Below are 12024 nucleotides of genomic sequence, written 5' to 3'. Positions count from 1 at the left end.
CTCAGCACCCACATGGTGGTTCATAACTGTCTATATCTCCAGTTCCAAGGGATCTAATGCCCTCTTCTGACCTTCATGGGTACATGATGCACAGATACACATGTGAGCAAAACACTTATCAAACACAAAATAAATAGATCTAGAAATTTTTTGAAATAAAAAGTGGAGAAAGGGTTTGAACAGATAGTTCTTTGAAGAATATATACAAATGCCAATAAACATGAAAAGAAACTAAATAGTATTAATAATTATGGAGATGAAAAACCCACTTTCTTTGCATACTTCACACACCCTAGGATAGCTTTAAACAAAACACTCTTATATTAGTATGAATATCAAGCAAATGAGATGCACATATATTATTGTTGGGAATGAAAATTACTTAGTGTGACTTACAGGAAGTGTGGCATTACATGACACAGCAATCATCTGCTTAGCTATACATCCAAAGGAACTGTAAATGACACACAGGCACTTGTGCATGAATACTCCCAATGGTACTCACTAGTCTCCATGGCTACAAGGTAGACACAACTCAAATGTCCATCAACAAATTGTGATACACACAAAAATGCATGAATATAAGCCAGTCATTAAGAAGAAGTAGCAGCAATGTTACAAAGTAAACAAATCTTGAAGACACGCTAGAGGTGAAAAGTTTTACATAAAAGGTCACTTATTAAATTGTCCCATTTATATGAAACAACAACAGTCATCAATGCCACAGACACAGCAGGACCTGGGGGTGGGGGGTTGGGGGCTTGCCAGGGACAAACAAAGGGATGGATAGAAAGTAGCTGCTTAATAGACACTGGGCTTTATTTTAAAGTAATGAAAATATTTTGCAACTAGACAGACAGTGGTTGCATAACACCGTAAATGTACTAAATGCCATTAAACTGTTTACTTTTGGATGGCTAATTATTTGTGAAGTGAATCTCACTTCAGTTAAAAAATAGTAAGAAATGCTGGAAGGTGGTGGCGCACGCCTTTAATTCCAGCACTCGGGAGGCAGAGACAGGCAGATCTCTGTGATTTTGAGGCCAGCCTGGACTACAGAGTGAGATCCACGAAAGGCTCAAAGCTACACAGAGAAACCCCGTCTCGAAAAAGCCAAAGGGGAAAAAAAAGTAAGAAATGAAGAGCGATGATTCTAAAAGTTTGGTCTCTTCTCTTAGAGCAAATAAAGCATTATTAGGATTGAAGCTGCCCTGAAGACGTTACCTTTTTGCTTATGTGGTGTTTAAATAGTTACCAGTGTTTAAAAACTAGGCAATTCTTCAAAGCATCTGGATTGTGGACTTTTAAGTTTCTGTACGATCAAAACTGGCTACTGCCAAGCAGCAGCTGCTTCCTTGAAAATAAGCCTTTTCCCATTTTTTTTTTTTTTTTTACTGTCAATTATAGCCATGCTTGTTGGATTATTTTAAAAGAGGAATTAAGAATGAAATTAACATATCACTTACAGTCATGCTCTATTGCAAGTGGAAAAATAGGAAGTCCACTTGTCTACCCAGCTTACTGCTCACTTCTATCTCCTGCTTCACACATCCCTCTACACCTGTCTGATGAACTCCTGCTCCTTTTTGGATGTATAAAAGACAGACTCCCCAAACTTTGTCATGTCCAGAACTAAGGTAATTATTGATATCCCAGATTTCAAATTCACCATGTGACAGGGGCAGTAGGCAAGTGTACAGGTAGTTTCACTATTTGAATGATGTCAATTCGGACTAGAGGCAAGGCAAAACCGCTTTATGGTCACTTGTACTCTCAGCTCAGGCTCACTGGGAGGGAAGGCTGGACAGCACTGATGTATACTCTCCTAAACATGCCTGCTGGAGAGGACACTACTATCGAGATTCCTATGAAAGTTGGGGCCTGGGTGGTGGTAGTCTGCCATTTTTCTCCTCTAGAACTCTCCCCCTCTCCTTTTTTTAAAGCAGTTTAGCCTTGGGGATATAGAGGTCTTTGTCACAGGGTGTGGATGGGGAGAAGAAATAGACAAACATAATTCCCTGAAAATTGGATCTGCATCAGGAAATACTTTAGCACATGTTACCACCAGCCAGCCGTTGTCAGTCCCACTGCACAGTCCCATGAAGCACGTGGGTGGTGGGAGGCATGGGGCTACTACAAGTCATCTCCTTCTACTGTATTGCCTGCACTAAACTTCACGGACACTGGCAGGGATGGAGGTCTGTGGCATTCCTATGTCACCCAATTTTATCAGTGGCATTTCCCCAACACTGTGTATAAACTGTGTGTCTACTGTAATGCTTGGTAATTCCTGCAATATTTCAAATTTTTTCAAGATTCTGTCTATAGTGGTCTGTGGATCTCTTGTGTTACTACTGTAACTGGGGTGCCACACACAGCCAGCACCCACTGTAAAAGGTGAACTTAATTGATAAGTGATGTGTGTGATCTAATTGGCTTTCGTTCCCTCTCCTCCTTGAGCCTCCCTATTTTGCAGGACTCCAGACTATTGAAATTAGGTTAATTAATAACCCACAGTGGCCTCTAAATGTTCAAGTGAAAGAAAGAGCCACATGTCTGTAATTTTAAACCAAAAGTTAGAAAATGATTAAGCTTAGTGAGGTTAACACAGGCTAAAAGGGGATTCTCTTCTACCAGACATCCAAACCACACACCCCAAGGAAAAGGAGGAAGTTAACCGTGCTTCTTCATGAACTCAGGAACTACAAGAAAGTGACAGCCTACTACTGCTATGCAAGACCTAACCAGCCACACCATTCCACAAGACAAAGGCTGGTCCAAAGCAAAAGCCATGTCCTTTCAACTCTCTGACGGCTCAGAGAAGCTGCAAACGTCCGGGGACAGCCAAGGGTGGCTTGTGGGTTTGAGGAAAGACACTGCCACTGTACTACAAAAGGACAAGGAGGTGTGAGGGCGCTGGTACAGAGGCCGCAGCAGGCTGTCTCAGTCTAGCTAAGCCTGGTTACCCTAGACAGCAGATGCTTAAGTAGAAGAAAAGAGCTTTCTGCTGGAAGAAGATGCCACCAAGAACTTTCATAGCTAGAGAGAAGTCAGTGCCCAGGCTCAAAGCTTCACAGGCCAGCCTGCCTCTCCTGGTAAGGACTGATGCCACCGTGACTAAGTTGAAGCCAGTGCTCATTCTGAAAATCCTAGGGCCCCTGATAACCACACTAACTGTACTCTGTCTGTGCTGTTTATATGAAGCACACAACCTAGATGACAGCACATCTGTTTACAGAATGGTTTATCAACAGTGTAAGCCCACTCTAAGACTTACTGCTCAGATAGATTCCTTTCAAAATAATAGTCTCACTGGCAATGCACCCAGTCATCCAAGAGCTCTGATGGAGTTGTACAAAGACATTAACGTTGTTTTCATACCTGCTAACACAATGTCCATTCTACAGGCCATGGGTCAAGGAGCAATTGTGACTTTCAAATCTTATTATTTGAGAAATACATTTTATAAGGCAATAGCTGCCATCAATTGAAAACCTTTTGGAAAGGATTCAATATTCGAGATGCTCAAATTCAAGACATATATAGAGAAGGTCAAATATAAACATTAACAGGAAGTTGACCCTAATCTTCACAGACAATTTTGAGGGGTTCAAGATTATAGCAGGAACAACAAAGGTGGTGGAAACAGTAGGTACCAGAATCAGAAGTGGAGTGTGGCGCTGTGGCGGCGCTGCACTCATCCCATGATTAAGCACTAAACAGGGAGGGGCTGTTCCCTATGTTGAGAATAGTAAACGTTTTCTTGAGATGGAATCTTATCTAGCGAATATTAGAGATTCATTCTGGTTTTTCAAAGAAGTCCTGTCACAGGAAAGGTGCCACCAAACTACATCACATGCTGCAGAGAAATTCCTCCTGAAAGGAGTGTAACTGATGAAGGAGTTCAATCAGTCAACAGCCATTGGTATCAGAGCAAGACCTTCAACTAGCTGCAACATTACCACTTGCTGAAGGTTTTAAAACTGAGATATGCACATTTTTTGGACACCACAGTGTTGCTGTAGCCTGAGACTGCAGCGCAGTGTATACATGACTCTAAATGTACCAGGGAGAGCAAGTAAGTCGTGGGCCTGGACTTACTGTATGTCTTAACTGTGGTGGTCTGGAACCAAAGCCCACAGTGTCTTTATGGTGCTCCTGGTGCTGTCAGCTTTCAAGCTCTGTGAACTCCTCCTCTCCTCTCTCAGAAGCACAGTGTAATGTGGCTTCAGTAAGGGAGACACCTGAGGCTCTCTAGTGAGGGTGGGTAAGAAGACTCCCGATAGACAGAGTGAGGCTATTGCTAGTATAACTCCACTGCCTTCTTTCCTACATCAAAGAGAAGCCACGGGTCAACAGAGTCTGCCATGCTCCCTTCCCTGAGGCAAAGCCTCAATGCCTGCTCCAAACACACCAGAGACAGCTCTGTGTGGTACAGGCTTTGATTCTTTCCTTTTCATCTCTGCATACAAACACCATGAAGAGCAAAGTGGCTGGCCCTTGACTTTGTTGTTGTTGTTGTTGGGGTTTGTTTTGGTGGTGTGAGGGATGGAACACAGGTCCTCGTACATGCCAGGCCAGAGCTCCACCACTGAGCTACATCCCTAGTGCTCACTAACAGATTTTTAAGAAGTGCATAAGGTTATTGCCTTTGAAGAAATAGCAAACCTAGCAAGCCTTGAGAACACAGGCTTAGTAATCCTGTGAACAGGTGACTACTTGTCTCCTACGTTAGCCCACCTAAGAGAAGCTCAGTGGAAGCTCTGAAGAAGGGAACCCAAGAATAGAATCTCGTGTAAGGAGAATCCCTGTTAACTGGGCTAATCTGCCTGCCGACTAAACTACCAATGACTGGGTTCCTATATTCCAGCAGAGAGAAGATGCTAGGACATACTACCAGCAAGAAGGCCTTCAACTTAGAACTTCTGTGCTCTTCAAGTCAAACCATAAAACACCATCCACATGGAAGTGCAAGACATGAAAAGATGCCCCAAACCTAGAGAAGACTAGGTTAAAACACACAGTTGGCTTTAAAATTCTGTTAGTATAGAAACAGAAAGTATCTACAGGCACATAATAGAAAATGTTAACAGCAATTAACTACTGGTAGTAACAGATTAAAATTATAGAAAATGCATAGGTTATGGGGAGAGCATCTTCTAGAATTCATATTTCTGTGATGTTTGCAATGTTTAAATCATATCTATTTCCCTGTATAATCAGAAAAAAGAAATGGGAAAATAAGATGAGAATGAAAACAGCTTTTTCTTTATTTACCAAAGGTGAAAGAGATGGAAAAGGCTCTGTGGACACCACTTTCTGAGGCGCAGAGGCCCCACAGCACTTCTTTTTTTTTTTTTTTTTTTGCAGGTTTTTAAAAAAAAATTTATTTATTTTGTGTGCATTGGTGTTTTGCCTTGGGTGTCAGGTGCCCTGGAACTGGAACTATGGACAATTGTGAACTGCCATGTGGGTGCTGGGAATTGAACCCGGGTCCCTGGAAGAGCAGTCAGTGCTCTTAACCACTGAGCTATCTCTCCAGCACCGCCCCTTCCCCCAGCACTTCTGAGGGTCGGCACGGCCCTCGAGGACTTGTCCCAAGGCCCTGTACTTGAGCATCTGACTTTCCATATCCGAGCACCAAAGCGCAGTTGCCAAGCAGTCTAAGCTTCTGATCTAGAGCTGGGTTAATAATTTATTTCAGAATGTTCCTCAAAGCACTTTCTGGTGTTTGGGCAGGTTCCACAGGAATGGTGATATGCTGTCTTGTGTGTTTCCTGAGCATACGGTTTTGTAATTCAACTCTGCTGCACTGATGAGTGGTCTGCGTCCAAGGCCCGGGAGTATACGTGCAAGGTTCCTCTGTCCAAGAAGCCCAAGGCAGCAGCATTCCTTGTGATGCCCCCGCCAGGGGCCAGCCTCTCCAAATCACGGCTGGCCACCCACTCAGGCAGAAGACTGAGAATCACCAGAGACTATTATCACATGAACGGGAAGTCAAGTCTGAGCAATTAAAAACAGACCAGGATAATGACTTTTTGCAGCAGGCACATAATTGGAAATATTAATAGTAAGTACTGGAGGTAAATTTTTGTTAAAATTTCAGAAAGTGAATGTTAGGGGGAGAGTACAATTTCTATTTCTGTCAGTATTTCTTAAAATCACACATATTATCTGTATGATCAGAAAAAGAAACAGAAAAATAAAATGAAGAAAAGCTTTTCTTCGTAAAGAAAAGTGAGGTCTAGTGATGGAAGTGGCACTGTGAAGCCACCTCCAGGAGCATGGAGCTCTAGAGCAGAGTAGGGTGGTCCTGGCTCAGACTGCTCCAAGTCGTGGCAATCTTCCTGCCTCGGCCTCCTGGGTACTGGGATTATAGATGTGCCCCACCACGCTGGGCAGGCCAACGACCAGTTAAAGCAACTTTCTGGGAACACTGCTTTGTCTGAAGAATTTCTTCTCGTCCCTGGTCTTTCTCCGGACGGGACAGTGACATCCTAGAGACCCCTTGCTCTAGTGCTCGTTCTACTTGGAAGCTTTCTTTGGAGGTTACCAGCTTTGTTCTAGTCTCACTCACTTATGAGGAAAACTGACTTTAGAAAATGTGAATGTAGGGCTTCAACACATGAACAAATGTCTGCTGCATCTAGTCTAGAGCTCAGAGGGCGGATTTCAGAAGTTAAAATTTGTTTGGTCACATGTTGCCTGAGGAAGTCCTGTTCCCTGCTCCGCTTACTGCTCTTAACTTACTTTTATAGTCAGGGCCACACTTGGGTTCTTACTGGGTGAAGCTAACATTGTGTTTTCTGATTCAGAGTGTGTGTGTGTGTGTGTGTGTGTGTGTGTGTGTGTGTGTGTGTGTGTGCGCGCGCGCGCATATTAGGGGCATGTTTTCTCACTGAGGCAAGGACCTTAGCTGTGAATTTCTGCATCAGAGCCAGCAGGGGGAGCTCACTCACACAAGACTCTGCCAGCTAAGGTGGGAAAACAATCCAACTTTCTTTAGGAGAAAAGGTTCTTTGGATGTGAGTGAATTATCATACAATAAAGCAATAGGATGTCGATTTGGTGCTGAGATGAAGAACCCTTGACAAAGCATATTTAGAAAGTGTCTAGCAGCCACTGCTTCAAGGTCAAGGCTACTGCCACAGCAGGTGTGTACATAGTCTGCCATACCTGTTTTTCAAGGCTTGGTTTGCTAAGCTGTACAGTCTGAGGTCCAGCGAGTCTGGTCCCTGGAGTAGCTATCACAATGCTGGTGAGCTGGGCCATGGGGAACGTTTTGGCTATGGTTGCAGTCTGCCCATTGACGACACGGACAGGGTGGATGGAATTCTGGGATGTGGGGAGGGTTGTGGGTGTAAACTTGGTCAGCATGACAGGCCTCTGGATAAGCTGAGGAGCTGCAAGCATGGGAGGAGGCGCTGGAGCAATAGGAATGTTATTCTGGGCCACAGGCTTGGGGCGGACCTACGAGAGAGAAGAATACTGTGTTACTGGAGGTAGCCAAGGCTTCTAGCATTTCTAGGCTGACTGCTGCCAAATGTGGCTCATGACAGTCTTTTAAGTCTGAATATTTATCTTAACCTAAAATGATCCTGTGATGGCTGCTTCTGAGATAGTGGTAAGAACTATGTTTAACATTGTTATCAACACCCATGGACATATATTCCTAAAACACAAAAGCTTCATGAAATCTACACCACACTGATTTCATTGTTTAGTCCATGTTTAGTCCTTTTGATTCCTTACTGAAAACTCTACACAGGGGTACTGTGAGAATGAAAACAGACAGCCTCTATGACATTGGATTCACATCATTTCTGATAATGATACCCTAACTGCTCTTCCTATTCAGTCTTAAGTACTTCCAACATGTTGTCTGCATAGCATAAAGAGGGAATTTCTAAAACATTAAGTGTGATCATATCGTGTACTTGCCTGAAGACACTTCCACAGGTCCCCACTGCTGCTAGGACATAGCCCATATCTCTACACAGCAGCAAGGACCTCAGGCTCTTCCCCAGTGTACTTTTCCAGGCTCTTCTCTAAGTCTAACTGGGTCAGCTTCGTGGTCTCTGCACAGCCACAGCAATCTCCTTGGTTCCTTGAACACGCGTGTGTGTCTCCACTCCATACACACAGCTTATACTGTATTCTTAGTCTGGGACAGTTTTTAAATTCCTTCTTCAAAATTTTATCAGACAGACTTTACTGGGACTTTAGGCCTCATACTGAACGTAGATTCTTCAAGGAAATCGCGAATGCATTTTCTCTGTCAGTCTAGAATGGTCAGTGTCCCTTCTGCCTGCTCAGCCTACCATACATCCCTTATGGACACTGTAATTCCCTATAGGAAACTGTGATGCTACTCTCAGACAGCTGAGAACTGTGCCTTGAAAATCAGCATATCCAGGGCACAAAAGCTTAGTCAATGTTTGCTACCCACAGTATTTATTAAAGATGTATCTGGAGAATAACAGGATGGCCTCCTCTCATGCTAGCCCCTCACAGACAGACTCTCTTCTCCTCTGTCTGAAAGCTACACCTCAGAGAGAAACTCTTGGCCTCTCTATTGGATGGACTGCCTGGAGTCCATTAGGGTTGGTCTAGTGCTCGGAGAACTGCCAGGGGGTGAGGAGCAGCAGTACTGCTTGGGCCTGGGCAGAAAAGCCCAATGCAGACCCCTACTCCAACTTCTGTAAGCAGGATTCACAATGACTTGTTTGGCTGTTGATTCTGTCTCCTTTTAGCAAGGGGAAAAGACATCGAAAGCGGTACACATCTCTGCTCCCTACTGCCAGGACAGTTCTGACTGTATTTCCCTCAGGCAAGTTAGTAGTACCACTAACGATGCTTCTGCTGGCTTGTCTCGGCTGCCTTCCATTCAGGAAGTTTCGCTCCACTTCCACTCCATGGGCAGCCCGTGGGGATGCATGCCACTTCACCCACCAGTGGATTTCTCACTGGCTTACTCACCTGTGGAAGAAAGTTTGGACGTGGAGTGAGTCTAGGAGGAGGGATAAACTGTGGTACTTTGATGGGCTGAGGAGGTGTTGCTTGAACCTGCTTAAAACAAACAAACAAAAAACAAGAAAGACAGATAAACATGAGAGGGCAGTCACAATTCAGTGTCAGAGGCAGACACTCAGAGGACACAGGTGTCTGCTCTCCACAGCACACAGCATTCCCACCAGCTCTGGCCATGCACTTCACTATGTGAATTAACACTGCTTTAGAAACTATCTTTCCTGCTGCACACTCGATCCCATAAAGTGATCTACCACACGCCTGTCTCCTCACATACCTTCTGCAGAACAAAGTAGGCTCAGCAATCTTGGACAATTTTCTCTGACACTCATGAACTCTCTTACACTTAGATATTTTAAGAGTCAAAACTATATCTGAAGTAAAATCAAACTTGCTGCCTGTCTGAATGGATTTCCCCCCACAGATTCAAGCTTTACTCAACAAAGAATGACTGAACGGCTTTCTTCCTACCAAGAACTTCTGAACCCTAGTATCTCGCTGAATGATAGGGCTACTTCTCTAAGGACTCCTGGGTAAGGGACAAAGCTTCACTTGGTTGCTACTTTTACTCATTATTGGTCATTATACAAAAACACCAAGAGCTTTGTCATTTGAAGAAGATAATTGAGTATCACAATTTGGACCTGGTTCTCATAAACTGCCAAGAACAACAGTGTCTAATGGCTCGATCCTGGAAATCTCATGGACCATCTTGTTCAAGTATTCCCTCCATGCGATCCTCCCTCTGGTAGGACTTGGCCTTTGACACATTCATCTCTCAATTTCTTTAATATTTGTGAAGTGTGCCCCAACCACCTCTAAGTACTTTCTGGCTGCATTCAAATTAGAGGGTACTGAATAGAAAGGAGGCAACAGGGGTTTTCCTCAAAGCAGACCACAGCACAGGGGTTGCAGCACTCAGAATTCATGGGGGATGTGGGGAGGTGGCAGTGGACAGAATGGAGGGAAAGAGAAGTGAAACAGCATGTGTCTTTGTGAAGGACATTTTCCCTCCCAAACCAAGTCCTAATTTGACCTCAGACAGTGGTACTAAATCCGGTCCCTGGTGTCAGGACACCTCTGTAGTTAACTGACAGGCCCACGGGGGAGTTTGCTTTGCTAGGAAAATGATAGGAGCTTAGAAACCCAGCAGGAGCCTAAAATGAAAACACTCTACAATGCCCAACCTGAACCCTCTCATGTGAACACACGAGGAGCAGCTGCTGGCTTACCAGAGTGACTGTGTTTTTTGCCACAATTTGGACAGCCTCTGCCCCAGGCCCAGGGACCTTACTAGACGTCTGGAGGTTGACTGGTGTGTTCTGCACATCAGTGCTGAGCACAGCTTTCTGACTGTTGATGGCGGTCACCATAGCAATGGTAGGTCTCTGGCCCACAACAGAGGCAGGCATGGTCGCAGTTGCTGCTTTCAAGACGAGAGGTAGTGTCTTTGTGGTAATCATAGAAGCTGTAGTTACAGTCTTCTAGGAGACACGGAGAACAGACATTAGGACACTGGAATGTGATCCCATTGAACAATACGTTTCTGAACTCCCAAAGGAAACAAAGCAACCAAGTTGTCTATCAAATGAACATTTGTGATGTAGAATATGCGTCTTACTATAGAGAAAAACCCCTCTAGTTTCTCAAGTTAGGGTCACTGGTAAACAGGAAAGCTCACTGCAGTGAGTGCACACTCATATAGACACAGGTTTTAAGCAATGGACAGTGCACATCTACAGGTACAGAATATGAGTGTACTTAATGCTTCTGGGTTTTCTAACTCTGATAAAGTGAATTAACTCATATGTAAGTTGCACACTGTCTCTACCCCTGATTGCTATAACCTCACCCATCTGGCTACTTGCCGCCCGTGACACAAGGCAAAGGGCAGTGTCTTTCCATCTGTCTGAGGGTCCCCCTGGGGAAGTAGAAGGGAAACTCACAGGAGGACCCGCATAACCGCTGCCTCAGAGGTAGTAAACCCCAAGCTCCAGAAAATGATGCTGCTAACGAGCACAGGAAACGCCAGCTCTCTAGTCCAAAGGGGGCTGAGCCACTACCTACAGTATTTCCTCTGGAGAACTGAAGTGGAAGTGATCAAAGAGTCATGGAAACCAACAAGGTGGGAACAAACAGCTGGCTTTCAAACGCCTTGGGAATCAGAGGAGGAGTGTCAGTGAGGACCTGACTCTTCCAGGCTGTCTCCGAAGCGTTGAAGCTGCATTTGCCTAATGTTTTACTAGAACAATTACAAAGGTCTGTTACAGAAACCACTCATTACACAGCACACACATCTACCTGGCACTACGACCAATCCCTCGAGATGCAGACCTTTCAGGAACACAAACATTCATCTCCAACTCACTGGTTCTGTTATTTACTCCACTTTAACTTCTCCTTCTAAAATGTACTCTACAGTTTGGCTTTTTATAAACTTCAATTAAAAAATTAAAAGGTCAGTCCTGCACTTGTACTCATCACATTTTTCTCAGCCACATGTGGCAAGGAACTAGCAGCTGGGTGGTGGGGTGAGAGCATGCCCAGTTCTGCAGGAGTTCTATGGCAGCCCTTTCTCCTCCACACACCTGGAAAACCTCCCTGAAAAAGTTTCACCTCTATGCCATGTGAGCACCATGTATCCAGCTACTGAGTGTGTATAATTACTTACCTTTTCTGCCTGACATGTGCGTGCATGCATGCACACACACTCATCTTTTAAAATTTCCTTTTAACAACAACAAGAAAAACATAATAAGGTGGCCTCATCCATCCCACCACAATTTAATCAGCAATCCTTATTGGTGTCTACAATTACCCCCCCCCCCAAATCTTTGCTTTAGTTTCCAAGGCACAACACAGGCAGCTCATGCCACCTGCACTGCCGTCTCAAATGTGAAATGGCACCTGGGCAGCAGCAGGTCCAGGTTGAAAGCGACAACAGCTAACTGCCATTTTATCACTGGAGATGTAGCAGCATAGGCTCTCTCACAA

The 12024-nt window shown here is 44.4% G+C and overlaps 1 protein-coding gene across 10 annotated transcripts in view; it reads right to left on the bottom strand.

The window, feature by feature from the left end:
* Phf21a (PHD finger protein 21A) overlaps window positions 1-12024 on the bottom strand; it is a 182740-nt gene that overhangs the window by 18810 nt on the left and 151906 nt on the right. For 6 of the 10 annotated variants that reach the window (XM_059260957.1, XM_059260956.1, XM_059260955.1 and 3 more), the window contains 3 exons: window positions 10263-10514; window positions 8980-9069; window positions 7177-7470 (listed from right to left, as the gene is read on the bottom strand). In XM_059260957.1, coding sequence (XP_059116940.1) covers window positions 7177-7470; window positions 8980-9069; window positions 10263-10514 — 636 coding nt within the window. The remainder of the gene's footprint in view (window positions 1-7176; window positions 7471-8979; window positions 9070-10262; window positions 10515-12024) is intronic. The other 4 variants (XM_059260962.1, XM_059260959.1, XM_059260963.1 and 1 more) reach the window with 2 other exon arrangements.

The sequence above is a fragment of the Peromyscus eremicus genome, chromosome 4, assembly GCF_949786415.1.
Source record: "Peromyscus eremicus chromosome 4, PerEre_H2_v1, whole genome shotgun sequence".
Lineage (NCBI taxonomy): Eukaryota > Metazoa > Chordata > Mammalia > Rodentia > Cricetidae > Peromyscus > Peromyscus eremicus.
The sequence above is the reverse complement of the archived record's forward strand: the minus strand, read 5'-3'. Positions and strand labels throughout refer to the sequence as shown.